A 12,523-nucleotide genomic window follows, 5' to 3' on the forward strand; every position below is an offset into this window, starting at 1 on the left:
CCGGAGGACGGCCGGGGGGCCGAGCGGTCCGGCGAGGCAGGTCCGGCATGAGATGCGTGGAGTCGTCAGGCGTGGAGTCGTCAGGCGTGGAGTCGTCAGGCGTGGAGTCGTCAGGCGTGGAGTCGTCAGGCGTGGAGTCGTCAGGCGTGGAGTCGTCAGGCATGGAGTCAGGCATGGAGTCAGGCATGGAGTCAGGCATGGAGTCAGGCATGGAGTCAGGCATGGAGTCAGGCATGGAGTCAGGCATTGAGTCAGGCATGGAGTCAGGCATGGAGTCAGGCATGGAGTCAGGCATGGAGTCAGGCATGGAGTCAGGCATGGGCTCTGGCGGGTCGGGCCAGCAGTCAGGCTCTGGCGGGTCGGGCCAGCAGTCAGGCTCTGGCGGGTCGGGCCAGCAGTCAGGCTCTGGCGGGTCGGGCCAGCAGTCAGGCTCTGGCGGGTCGGGCCAGCAGTCAGGCTCTGGCGGGTCGGGCCAGCAGTCAGGCTCTGGCGGGTCGGGCGTGGCCTTGGCAGCGGGGGTCGGTCGGGATTCAGGCGGAACCCCCCTGGGCGCCGGGACGGGTCGGGGTGCAGGCGGCACCCCCCTGGGCGCCGGGACGGGTCGGGGTGCTGGCGGCACCCTCCTGGGAGCCGGGACGGGTCGGGGTGCGTCCGGGACCACCACTGAACGTGATTGTGGTGCATCCGGGACCACCACCGGGACATGACGGGGATGAGGTGCATCCGGCACCACCACTGGAAAGGGATGTGGTGCGTGCCGGACCACCTCTGGAACAGGAAGGGGACGGCGGGGACGACGGCGACGACGACCCCCCCTCATGGCGAGACGGCTCCCTCTCCAGTCAAGACGGCTCCCTTCCATAGCATACGATGAGAACTGGGCCTGGTCGAAGACCCAAAATGTCCTGGTCTGCTCTGCTGCCAGGCAGTAGGCCTCTAAAAGCCGCATGTCCCGCTCTGCTGGGTCCAGGAAATAGCGTTGGTCCATTCTGTCACGGGATGGAGGCTCGAGAGCCGGTAGGACCCAGGCGCAGAGACGGGAGGCAAACGGGTTCAATGGCAAGGGGTTTAATTATAACAAACAAAAGGCGCTGCAGAGCAGGATGACAACAACAAAACAAAACTCACTGTGGCGTGGAACAAGAAACGAGGAACATGGCATGACAAGGACAACCAGGACAGGAATAATGGACCAACACAGGAGGAGGGCAGAGACAAGACTTAAATACAGACAGGGCAGACAAGACACAGGTGGACACGATCAGGGCTGATGGGGACCAAAGGAAGTAAAACTCAAGAAAACAGACAAGACAGGAGACTTTCAAAATAAAACAGGAAACAGAAACAAGACAGAACAAGGACCAAAAACAAGACAACAACTTCAAATCATGACACTGACAACAGTGTGGAGCAGGAAAAAAACTTATAAAACTAAAATGTGAAATAGTATACAAAAATCTGATTTATTTCTCACCTTCGAGTATGGTTTGTGTTTTTGATACTAAAATAACTAAGAATTGGAAACTAAATAATAAACTTTAACGGCTGTTATTACATTTGTGTTGTTAAAACGAAATGTTTAAAAACTTTAAATGTCTCAAAATAGACAGCAACACTTTTACAATTTTATGTGCTGAATCACAAAGTTAAGTGTAAGCTAGAGCTGGGAATCACTGACAAAATTACAATTAAATTCATTTTTGATTTACTAGTTCACAACCTAAATTGCTATTCAACAGTTTAATGAAATATTGATTGATTTTTCAAATTCATTCCAAAACCAGTTTTGTTGTTGGCTAAAGTGGCACTTTCAATAATTGTATTCAGGAGTTCTCCCCAAAAAAAAAAAATCTGAAATGAGTTTCTTTCCCTAAAAAATACAAGAAATTACCTTAAAGTAAAAAATGATTAATAGATTTGATGAACCAATTTCAAATGTAAGTACAGAGCTCAGAATACAATCAAAATAGGAAGGATTTTTTACATTATTATCTCCCCTTTGATTTGCTTATTATTTTTTAAAAATCTGAACTAACATGCAGGACATTGACATGTCAGTCAAATCAATCAGTAGCTTACTGAAATAGCTGTAGTTCAGATACTTCTAGTCCTATTTATTCCTGTAATATTGCATCTTCATTGTAATCTTTGCTTTTACGTGTTTATTGGTGATATATCTTAAAGTATACCTCATGTCCTCTCTGACTTAAAGCACAAGCAGCCCAGAAGGAAAAATCCAAAGAGGTCACTCTTGCTTTAAGCGAACAGCCATCATTATGCACAACTGTTGCACAGCTGCAGGTATTTATAGCTCAGCAATTTGCTAAGGAAATGCTGCAGGCTACACTGAATAAATGTTAAAGTACCAAACTGAAGTCACATGCGCATCAGCAGACACTTGCGTGTGGACGGTGAAAATAACCACATGTTTATGCTCCTAAACCTTCTTTTTGCCCCCCTCTTTTCCAGAGTTTTAGATGGAAAAACAGCAGTCTGCTTATAGTACAGCTTAAACTTGTATCTTACCTTTGTTATGGAAAAATGATACATTTCACACTTCACAACTGTAATTCCATTTCAAAAAATTAGCAAGTGGCTCTCTCATGAATTTGTTTGAGTGTCAAGTAAAATTTAAATTACAGTACTTGCACATGCTGATCCCACACAAGGTCACAGCTAATTGAAGCCCAAAAACAAACAAATACATCCATAAGTGGTAAGATTATGCATTAAAATACAGGACCAAAAGGGAAAAGAGATCAATATTATGGGACTACAACAAGATACTGGTTATCATATTTCTTTATTTAAAAGCCGAACTTGAACGTGCAAAGTTTATGCCACAAAAATGTAGTTTTATAATGTGCCATAAAAATGCTTTTAACTTAAACTGATCAAATTTTTTGTATCATTTGCTGTCGACTTTTTCATACAACTTAAACTAACATTAAATAGTATAAACTTTTCTCATTTTATTTCTCACCCATTGTCTGTCAGTCCAAGCTTTTATTTTCAAATGTCAAATGAAATTGCAGGTCATGTACAGATCAAGCAGATGACAAAAACAATGAAATGTGTAAACATGTGCACTATGGGGAAAAGATTCAGAGCTGAGCTGCAGTCTGTACTTGATTTGGTAAACTATCTTCAATATCCAGAAAAAAGTCAAAAACTGCTTTGCTGAACCTTTGAGAACTGACAAAGCAAATGCACACCCGCTTCAGTCATCCACACACAACAAAGACTCCATAAGTGGCTTAGCAACAAATACTCACAAACCGACTCAAAATCGTATTTATTCTTAAGAACCTAAACTTCAGTTATTGCTCCTCATAAACTTCATTTAGAAATGTGTTGGATGGTGCTCAGCCCATTATTTTGTTTTTTTTTTTTCACTCAAACACTCAACACGGAATCACAACAGCAGGGCTGCAGCTGAAAAGAATTACAGCCGTTAAAAAAGATCTGGAGCAGAACCACGGGACTGTGAGGTACAGTAGAACTGTGGCTGGAGCCAAATGTTCTCTTGATCACAAAAAAATATAATTACTAGAGTAGGACTCCCTGGATGCAGTAAAGATTATGTTCCATTTTTGAAAGCATTATGACTTTGATCCCATTAATAGACACGATTTAATTCGATTTATGCTTTATGACCAGCAAGGCTGGTAAAACATGATGGGGCTTCCACTTTGGATTCAATTTACTTCATATATTTAAACAACTGTTTGAGTGCATACTTTTAAAACTGACATGACTTAAGAACTAAAGCTCAAAGAATCCACTTCCAATTTTCTTAAAAAAAAAAAAAAATTAAAAACCTGACTGACTTTTATAAAAACGGATATCAGTAAACATTAAGTGCTATATTTTCTTGGGTGTTATTTTCCAGTTTAAAATGTATCTATTTAGATATTCACCAGATGCTTCACTGTGACTGGCAGATGTTATCAATTCATCACAAAGACATGCGTTTGCACATGCATGCTAATAGTGAACCAATCCTTCTGTATCTTAGCTATTATAACTGGACATAAGATGCTAAACAATCCCACATAAGATAACATCTACGGTGGTCCTGAAGTGTAAAACACATCAACAAATCACTCAGTGCAAAAAAATATTAAAGATCACAAGGACAATAAAAAAGCAAAACAAATAAAAAAAACAGCATCACATTTTGAAAATTAAAGAACAAAATTCCAAAAACCATAACATAAAAAGAATAACTATTTCAGAAAATAAAAGTTAATTTCAGAAATCAAAATGAGATATTAAAAAAACGAAACAAAATAAGAAAGCGAAATGGAGAGTTATGATGGAACATCACTTATTGGACGTTTTTGGAGCTTTATTTTAAATTGTTTTGGTTTTTTTTTGTTTTTGAAAATACAAAGTCACTTTTTTGGATTAGCTTTGCTTTTTTTGTTGTTTTAATCCTTAATATGTTTTTGCATTGAGTGATTTTTTGATGTGATTTGCATTTCAGGGCCACAGTTAGAATCAAATATTATGTCAAATAAACAGCTGTAATACTGTATCTCTTAGTAAAAAAAAAAGATGGCACCTTGTGTCTCACTGTAACCAATATATACAAATAAAGAAATAAAAATAGCTGGATTTGACTGGACTGCCAACCAACTAAAGGCAACAAAAATTAGTCAAATCTGATTTTGTTCTTATTTAGGTAACTGGGTTTTAGTTTAAGAAAGGCATAAATGAGACAGAAAGCAACTCTATTCCGTTTGCACCAGTGCTTTTATTGCTTCTATCAAAATTTGGACTAATGTGTTTGGGTTTCACACATTTGTTGCAGTAACATGTCATATGTGCATCTGAAATGTCAGATTCTTCTTCATTTCTTTTGGGGACTCTGCCCTACTCAGATAAGAATGATGACGCTACGTCTGGTCAATATGGCAACAACCGTGCAGATCGCCCAAGGGTAACGTGTACAGCACACGCTTAGTCTTTAAAGCCTAATTTCCACTGGTCTGTCTGCATTGTGTTGGCACACAAAAATAGAACGTTCATTTATCAATCGGAATGTTTACATTGCCTTCATCATGTCTGCATCTGACGTCCATCCCTCTGCAATGCAATGCAAGCTTTACACAGGAGTTCTATTTCTAGTGCGTTGATGAGTCAATGTTGAGGCAAACAGTTGGAGAAATAAGAAACAGGTCCTGATTTCAAAATAAAAATTCTGTTGTACTTTCAAAATAAAACTTAATTGAATTTGATTTCATTTAATATATTTTAATTTTATTTAATTATGCACGTCAACACAGCAGAAAACACTGGCGTCCATTTTCACCATTGACAACAAAAGTTTAATTATGGAAGTATGAGGAAGGAGAGGGCATGGGACCTGCTTGCTTATATTTTGAATAGGTGAGGAAAGCGGGACAAAGTAGTCAGCACAGGGGGGTGGCAGGACAAACCACTCCTCCAGGAGCCGAGGGGGAGGGGAGGGACAGACCGGAGAGGCAATTCAGAGGATGTGGTTTAGTAGAGGGTCGTGAGACGGATTCCCCACGCAACGCAACAGCGATGCACTGCAGACTGACCAGTGACAGTCTGGGCTAAGTATATGCTTCTAACTCTCAAATCATAATCACAAATGTTTTAAGCTGTGTGTCAGACAGATGTGACAACTTCGGAAAGTTTATTACTTACACAGATATAAAGCTAAACTCTATGAAGATTGCAATGACAGTGAGAACTTCCATGATGTAATATCAGAAAAGCCTTTTAAAAGTTGTCCCAAATCTTCAGAGAGATACAACATCATCACCCGTATCCACAATTAAATCTCAATTAACGCTAACGGAAATTAACAAGCCCTAAAATGGCCCTTTTATCTTTTCTTTTAAACTGCCACAATCGCTTCAAACCAGCAAAGTTTTGCTCAGTGAAGGCATCTGATTAGATTATTAGATGCCCATATCTAATTTTATGCCATGAGCTATTCTTAATCTCTGATCTCTTGCGGGATGTTGAGCACCTTCATTATGTGCATTAACATGCACAGCAGCTCCAGCAGGACCATGAACAGCTGAGTGACATGCTGATACGCAACTGTACCACTTTTATGAAAAGTCTCCCTACATGAATCGTTGAAAAAGGAAAGGCGGCCTGGCCCTGTCAGGGGAAGCAGCCAACGAGATCATTAATGCTTTTTCATCTCATTTCTCCCCTCGTGTTTGCAGAGCCTCTTGTCCTTTACTGGGCATTTTCCCTTAATCCCTTAATCAGAGGAGAGGAGGCTTCAATATCTTTTTCTAGACTCAGTTTAAATGACACACTTCAAAGAACATGGCGTTTTAATTAGGTCTGAGTTTGTAATCATTTTGACTAAAATATGAAAAGTATATGTAGACTTACTTGCAGGTCTGGTTCTTCTTCATGCTGAAGGTGGGCCTCTTCTGCCGCCTCCACGAGTCTCTACCGAAGAAAAAGGGCAAAGGCAATAGCTCAAAAGCAAGTTGATTTGTGCATCAAAAAGCCTAAACAGTAGAAAAAACTGTTCAGAGAGTAGGTCTGCAACCACATTTGTAAGGGCCCCCTTAGCACCAGAGCACCACTAAAACCCCTCAGAACACACAGACAGACAGCAGAGAGAACGTTGGCCAGCATGTAAAAAGAGAAGTGGGTTATTTTACTAAATGGTTCACCAGAAGAGGTAATGACAGCCTGGGGTTCTTTGGACACTATGACAACAAATTCCATCACCGGTTCACGCGGTTTTGCACACGCACTGAACATGCCCGCACACCAAAACCCACATAGACAATCGTTATGTCATTAACCTCTTGCTGGTATTGTCTGCTGTGCACACCTGTGGGGGAAGAGTCTGAGAGTCTTTCAGTAAGCAGCATCTCTCATCTCATGTATTTCTCTTATTGGAGCAATTTTCAGATAAAAAGTGTTATTGAATAAAAGTGAATGCAGTCATAGCCTTTTTTTCAAGAGATATTTTTTGAAAAGTGCTGCCAAGATTAAAGATAAAAAGGTCTAACAATAACTAACACTGTTTAAAACCACTCCAATGAAAATTGTGCTTTTGGTGTTTTTAACATGTTCTTTTTTTCATTATGGAAGACAAATACAAAGAAAATTAAGCTTAAACTTGCATTTCTGGGTATTTCTTTATTCAAATATTTGTGAATCAGGAGCAGACCAAACTATGACACTGGAAAAAGTCTATAGCTGTGACATACAGAAGACTGCAGATGACTAGATCCATGTACGACCTCGTTTTCCTCATCTGCTAGCATCTGGCTCAAAACTCCAATATTGCTCATGAATATTTTAGTTTGGTTCCCCCTTGCACTTCCTATGCCCAACCCTCAAACAGGAAGTGATGTCCTTGGCCACCAGAAAGGAGGGGGGAGAAATGTGACTAAAAAAAAAAAACAGATCAATAAACAAATTTTGACCTGTGGTGTATTGTGTTCTTGTATTACATTATGTCTAAAAGGGATGAACTTTAATAGACAGGTGACAAGTACGCAACACTATTTTGTCACATCTGCCCACAACTCTAAGGAGAATTTCTAATGAACTACTGCCGCTTTACAGAAACTATGTCCTAGAAAATGACACTAGACTTTTGATTTCTTAAAGATACAATAGCATTAGACTCTTGTGTTAGATATTTACATATGCATCTTTGGACTAACCATAATGGTCAGTCCAAAGGTGTTCTAATTAGGCTATGATTCCATGCATTTCCACATCATTTTTAAAGTTAATGCACTTCCAAACACACTTCTATCAGACAATATTTTTGGTTTACTGTTAAGATTGCCAAATACTTTACATTTAACACATATAATACAAATGGTAAATGGCGTATACTTATATTGCTTGTTTCTACCTTCCTTAAAGGCCCGTAGCGTTTTACAGTCAAAGTCCCATTGACACACGCATTCACACTGATGGCGCTGCCGAACACTAAAATGTAATTTTCACGAATTCTATCACCTTTACTTTTAAATTCAAACCAATTAGTTTCTTCTAGAAGGATTCCATATATACTGTAGACCTAACACAACTAAAGTTGTAAAATAAAGTGGGAATGTAATGGATTTGTGTGATTTAAAGATGATAAAAAAGAGAATATTGGCTGAATATTGTTTGTTTGTTTGTTTGTTTGCTTATTTATTTATTTATTTATTTATTTATTTAAGCTACATAGTCATCATTCTTTGTACGTGGGGGCCATGGGTCATATGTTTTAACGGAGGGGAGTGGGAAGGGTGAAGGGTGGGTTGGGTTTTTACTGTAATGTTGTGCATTTTTTGTTTTTAATGTTAAAGCGCTTCGAGCTGCACAAAATGCATGAGAAGCGCTATTTTATAAATAAAGTTTGATTTGATTTGAAACAACACAGATCAGACATTTTGTGTTAGAGAATGCCATTTCCTTTCACCTGGACTTAAATCCAAACAACTGCTATATATTACAGAAACTGTAATAAAAATATTATTCAAGTTGTTTTTTTATATCCTCTGAACAAAATCTGACTGAGAACTGAAGCAATATCATATAGAGGTGCAGTGATTATGAAAGCAATTATTACAGATGAAACTGTGTCAGTCTGTGCGGTATGTGATCTCCTGCAGAAATTGCCATTTCTGATGCTCAAAGGTATCATTTTGCAATCAGCACCCCTTTGAGAACTTTTTTTTTCTTTGCATTATTTCCTTTTGTTGTAAATACATTTAATGTTCTTTTTTATTGTTCAAATTTTGGCTCTATATCACAACTCTCAAAAACCTTTAATCTGACAGTTGTGTACAACCATCCTACCTCCCCCACACACCAACACGTCTGCTTACAGATGTGATGCTCACAGTATACTTGCATTCTGAGTAAGTTCTCTGTCTCACAGCTGCTCCTGGAGCCTATGAATACCTAGTAATGGACTTCCATTTCACATTTCCATTCAAATAGCTTTACTGGGTAAACTAGTGCAATCAGTGAGCTGATTCAGTTGTGCTGCTGTTGTGTGCATGCCGGCAAGCTGTTTTGGGAGGCAAACATTGTAATCTAGAGTCTGGCCAATTATTTTCCTCACCATAGCAACACATCACCACTGAATTTTGTTGCATATCATTTTAGCGATTTTTGATTGTGTGTATAATGATATTGTTTTTTTTTTATGTACAGGTATTGTGAACAGTTCTGGTTGTGCATAACATATTTGTTAAAGAGTAAACAAAACAAAAACAAAAAAAGGGGTAAAGTAGAGTAAACTGAGGAGTGAATAACATTTGATAAAGCACTAGGGTGTGCATCTCTAAGTACTGTGTATCTGATAGCATTCTCATAAAAAAAGCTATAAAAATATATATTTTAATGCCTTAGTACAGAATAATTTGCATCCAGAAAATATTTATTCTTTAACCATACACTAAACTGTGGTTCTTATCATTGATCTAGCATTCCACTGGCCTGAACACAACCCCTTAGAAAATGCAGAACTGTTTTGTTCCATCTGAAAGTTCCACTAAGCATGACATGGAATCAAAGTAGCTTTGAGTGCTGAACTGTTAATAGAAGATGTGAGATTATAAGTTCATTGTTTTCGTCCAATTTTCTGTCTGCTCCCTCCTGGTGATGGAAATTGACACATTTCAATAATTTACCAACGTTTGCCTGCTAAGAAGTCTTTTTTTTCCTGTAGCCTGGGTAAATAAGCTCCTTGTCTACCCTAGCTTCTAGCTGCTTAACAACTACATCATACCAGTGGTGGTGCATGTCAGACGTGTCTATATTCAATCACTAAAACTTAGTCACGTTCACAGCGTACAACACTTGGGGCTGGGCATCACTGCCAACATTCCTGAATCAGGTAAGTTTCAAAAATTCACAAACCGATTAAAAATGTATTCATTTATTCATTTATCTTCTTATCCGTTTGTTCCCTTTCAGGGTCACGGGGCTGCCGGAGCCTATCACAGACAGTCTGTCGAAGGGCCACAATCACACACCCATGCACTCTCACATTCACATGGACAATTTAGAGTAACCAATTGACCTATGAAACATGTTTTTGGACAGTGGGAAGAAGCCCAGGGAGAAAACCCATGCATGCACGGGGAGAACATCCAAACTCCAGACAGAAAGGTCCCCCATTGGTGTGCTGTTTAGCATCTTCAAAAATTTAAATGCAAGTACATTTATTCTTAACTTTTCAACTAAATGTATTTGGTGATGAACAGCATTTTATTCATAACTTAATATAACTTGAACAAAGGTGATACTTTTATTATAATATCAAAACATATAAATTAAAAACTAACTTAACAAATAAATAATAAATAAAAAATATAATAATATAATAAAAAATAATATAATAAAAAAAGCTATGATGAAGATAAATCAATTTATGGATTAGAAAAATTGATTCAGTGTTAAGTATAGATCAATTTAATACTTATTGATTTTCTTTTTTTTACTTAAACCTAGCCCGACTAATAAAACGCCGTATGAGAGCATGACAACATCACGCTTGGCCTTTTAGAAGCAGAGTCTTTTAGTAGATTTTTAAGCATGTCGTAATACAACATTCTGTAATGGTAATTTATCATTGTTGTAACTAATATTTCATTACACATCTGAACTTCATGTCACTTTTATATATGTTGGCACATTTGGTGAAATCCTGTGCAGATCAGACATACCATAGTAACCTGCTACTGTACAAGTAAGTAACCAAAGAAACAGGTTGTAGTCTTTTATTAGAGCTTACATTCCCACCTGTTTCTGCATTGCAACATAAAAAATATAAAAGGCACAAACCACATATCTGTAGTTCTTACTTTTTGTCTCATACCAAGCAGAAACCCGGTAGTCAATCACTGATCAGCATCCTACTCAAAGGGACCAGCAAAACATTATTTTGTTATCTCTAGTGTTACCGGCTCTTGCCTAATGGGTTACATGTAGAAGGTTGGTTGTTTTCTTTTCTTTTCAGTTTCAGAATTGCAATACTTACTCGTGGTTTTCAACATTTGATTGAATGAAAAATAAATATTACAAGTTGCCAGTCAAGCCAGTGTAAAGAACATAAAACAAGGCATGTAACCAGAAATCAAACAATATTTCTATTTACCTTCTGTCTTGACTTTCAGCCCTTCCTCACAGACAAGCTTTGGAGCAGTAGGTTAAAAATAACTTCCACAGTGGCAGGGAGCTTTTCATTTGGAAAAATAGATTAGAGATAAACAGATACTACTCCTTTCTGTGAATTTCAATTGAATCATATCACCAAGATGATCGCTCCAGGTAGGGTGTTAGTGTTGCTGTGGGACTATGTAACAGTCTGTCTCCCATACATTTAAATGAGCCTGGCACATCTGTGTGAATGTGTGTTTCTGCCAAAAGGCCTGATGTTTAAAAAGAGAGGAAATTACTTTTCATCATTCTGGTGAGACTCTGGCTTACAAGATGACAACAATAATTAAACTGACACGGTCAGAGAGGCAGGCCCCGTTGTGTCTTTGGAAAAAAAATTAAAAAATGATTTGAAAAAACATGCCAGCTACACACATCGACAAGCCTTTGACTAGCTGACAGAGAAATGCTAAAGATACGGACTGAGGAAGACTTGCAGTTTTTGAAAGAGGATCTCCTCATTATTGACTGACTCCTGACATGTTTGTGCTGCTCTCAGTGCACAACAAATATCTGAAAACAGACAATAATTAGACTTATCTAGAGAAGCCTGTAGCGAGAACAGGAGGATTCTGCCTGTGAACACACAAGAACAAGAGTTAAAGAACTCTGTTCTACTGGCAGTGAAAGATATGCTTTATGTGCAGCTATGAATTGTTCAAGTCTTTGTTTGGTTTGGTGAACAAAAACCAAATACATCTATCATGACAGAGGTTTAAAAGAAGCATACTTATATTATTAAGACTAATGACCTTCACCACAGTTAGGAAACACTGCAGATTTCTTTACTTCTTCCTGTTTACATTTGCTTTTTGTGAATTTCACACTGATCAGCATTTTTTAATCCTTTAGGGCTGGAGATGTTGCTGGCAAAACCTAAATAACAGACGCTCTTTGACTGTAACTCTGACTGTTCAGACGATCAACGCCAATCGGCCGATTTTGATGCGGAGAAAAGTGACTTTTTATACTAGGCAAAGCCGCTTCTCTCCGCGACAGATCCAGCGGACTTACATCGATTGCATAAGCACTTCACTACTCTACAGTGTTGCATTGCAGCGCAAAGCTGCATTTCTCTCTTTAGAATGTGCTGGAATTACTTTAATTAGGAATACGGTTGAAGAGTTACTGTAATCAAAAAGAATATAAACACTTGAACTAAAGCTCCGGTGTTACAGGATTAAACTGAAAATACACTATTCTTCTAAAAAACATTTTTTTAAAAGAACAAATCATTTTTTCATGAGCAGGTTACCTACTAAATCTAAAGTTTTAGGGCAGGTAAAACCAATAACCTTTACAAATACTGTCATTGTGGATGCAGCAAAAAATATGT

At 38.6% G+C, this 12,523-nt stretch overlaps 1 protein-coding gene across 2 annotated transcripts in view; it reads right to left on the minus strand.

The window, feature by feature from the left end:
• The window catches only part of cacna2d3a (calcium channel, voltage-dependent, alpha 2/delta subunit 3a), a 125,946-nt gene that overhangs the window by 89,722 nt on the left and 23,701 nt on the right, over positions 1-12,523 (minus strand). For both annotated transcript variants that reach the window (XM_078950590.1, XM_078950589.1), the window contains exon 4: positions 6,388-6,447. In XM_078950590.1, coding sequence (XP_078806716.1) covers positions 6,388-6,447 — 60 coding nt within the window. The remainder of the gene's footprint in view (positions 1-6,387; positions 6,448-12,523) is intronic.

The sequence above is a fragment of the Oryzias latipes genome, chromosome 7, assembly GCF_053564925.1.
Source record: "Oryzias latipes strain Hd-rR chromosome 7, Olatipes_Hd-rR_3.1".
NCBI classification, from domain to species: domain Eukaryota; kingdom Metazoa; phylum Chordata; class Actinopteri; order Beloniformes; family Adrianichthyidae; genus Oryzias; species Oryzias latipes.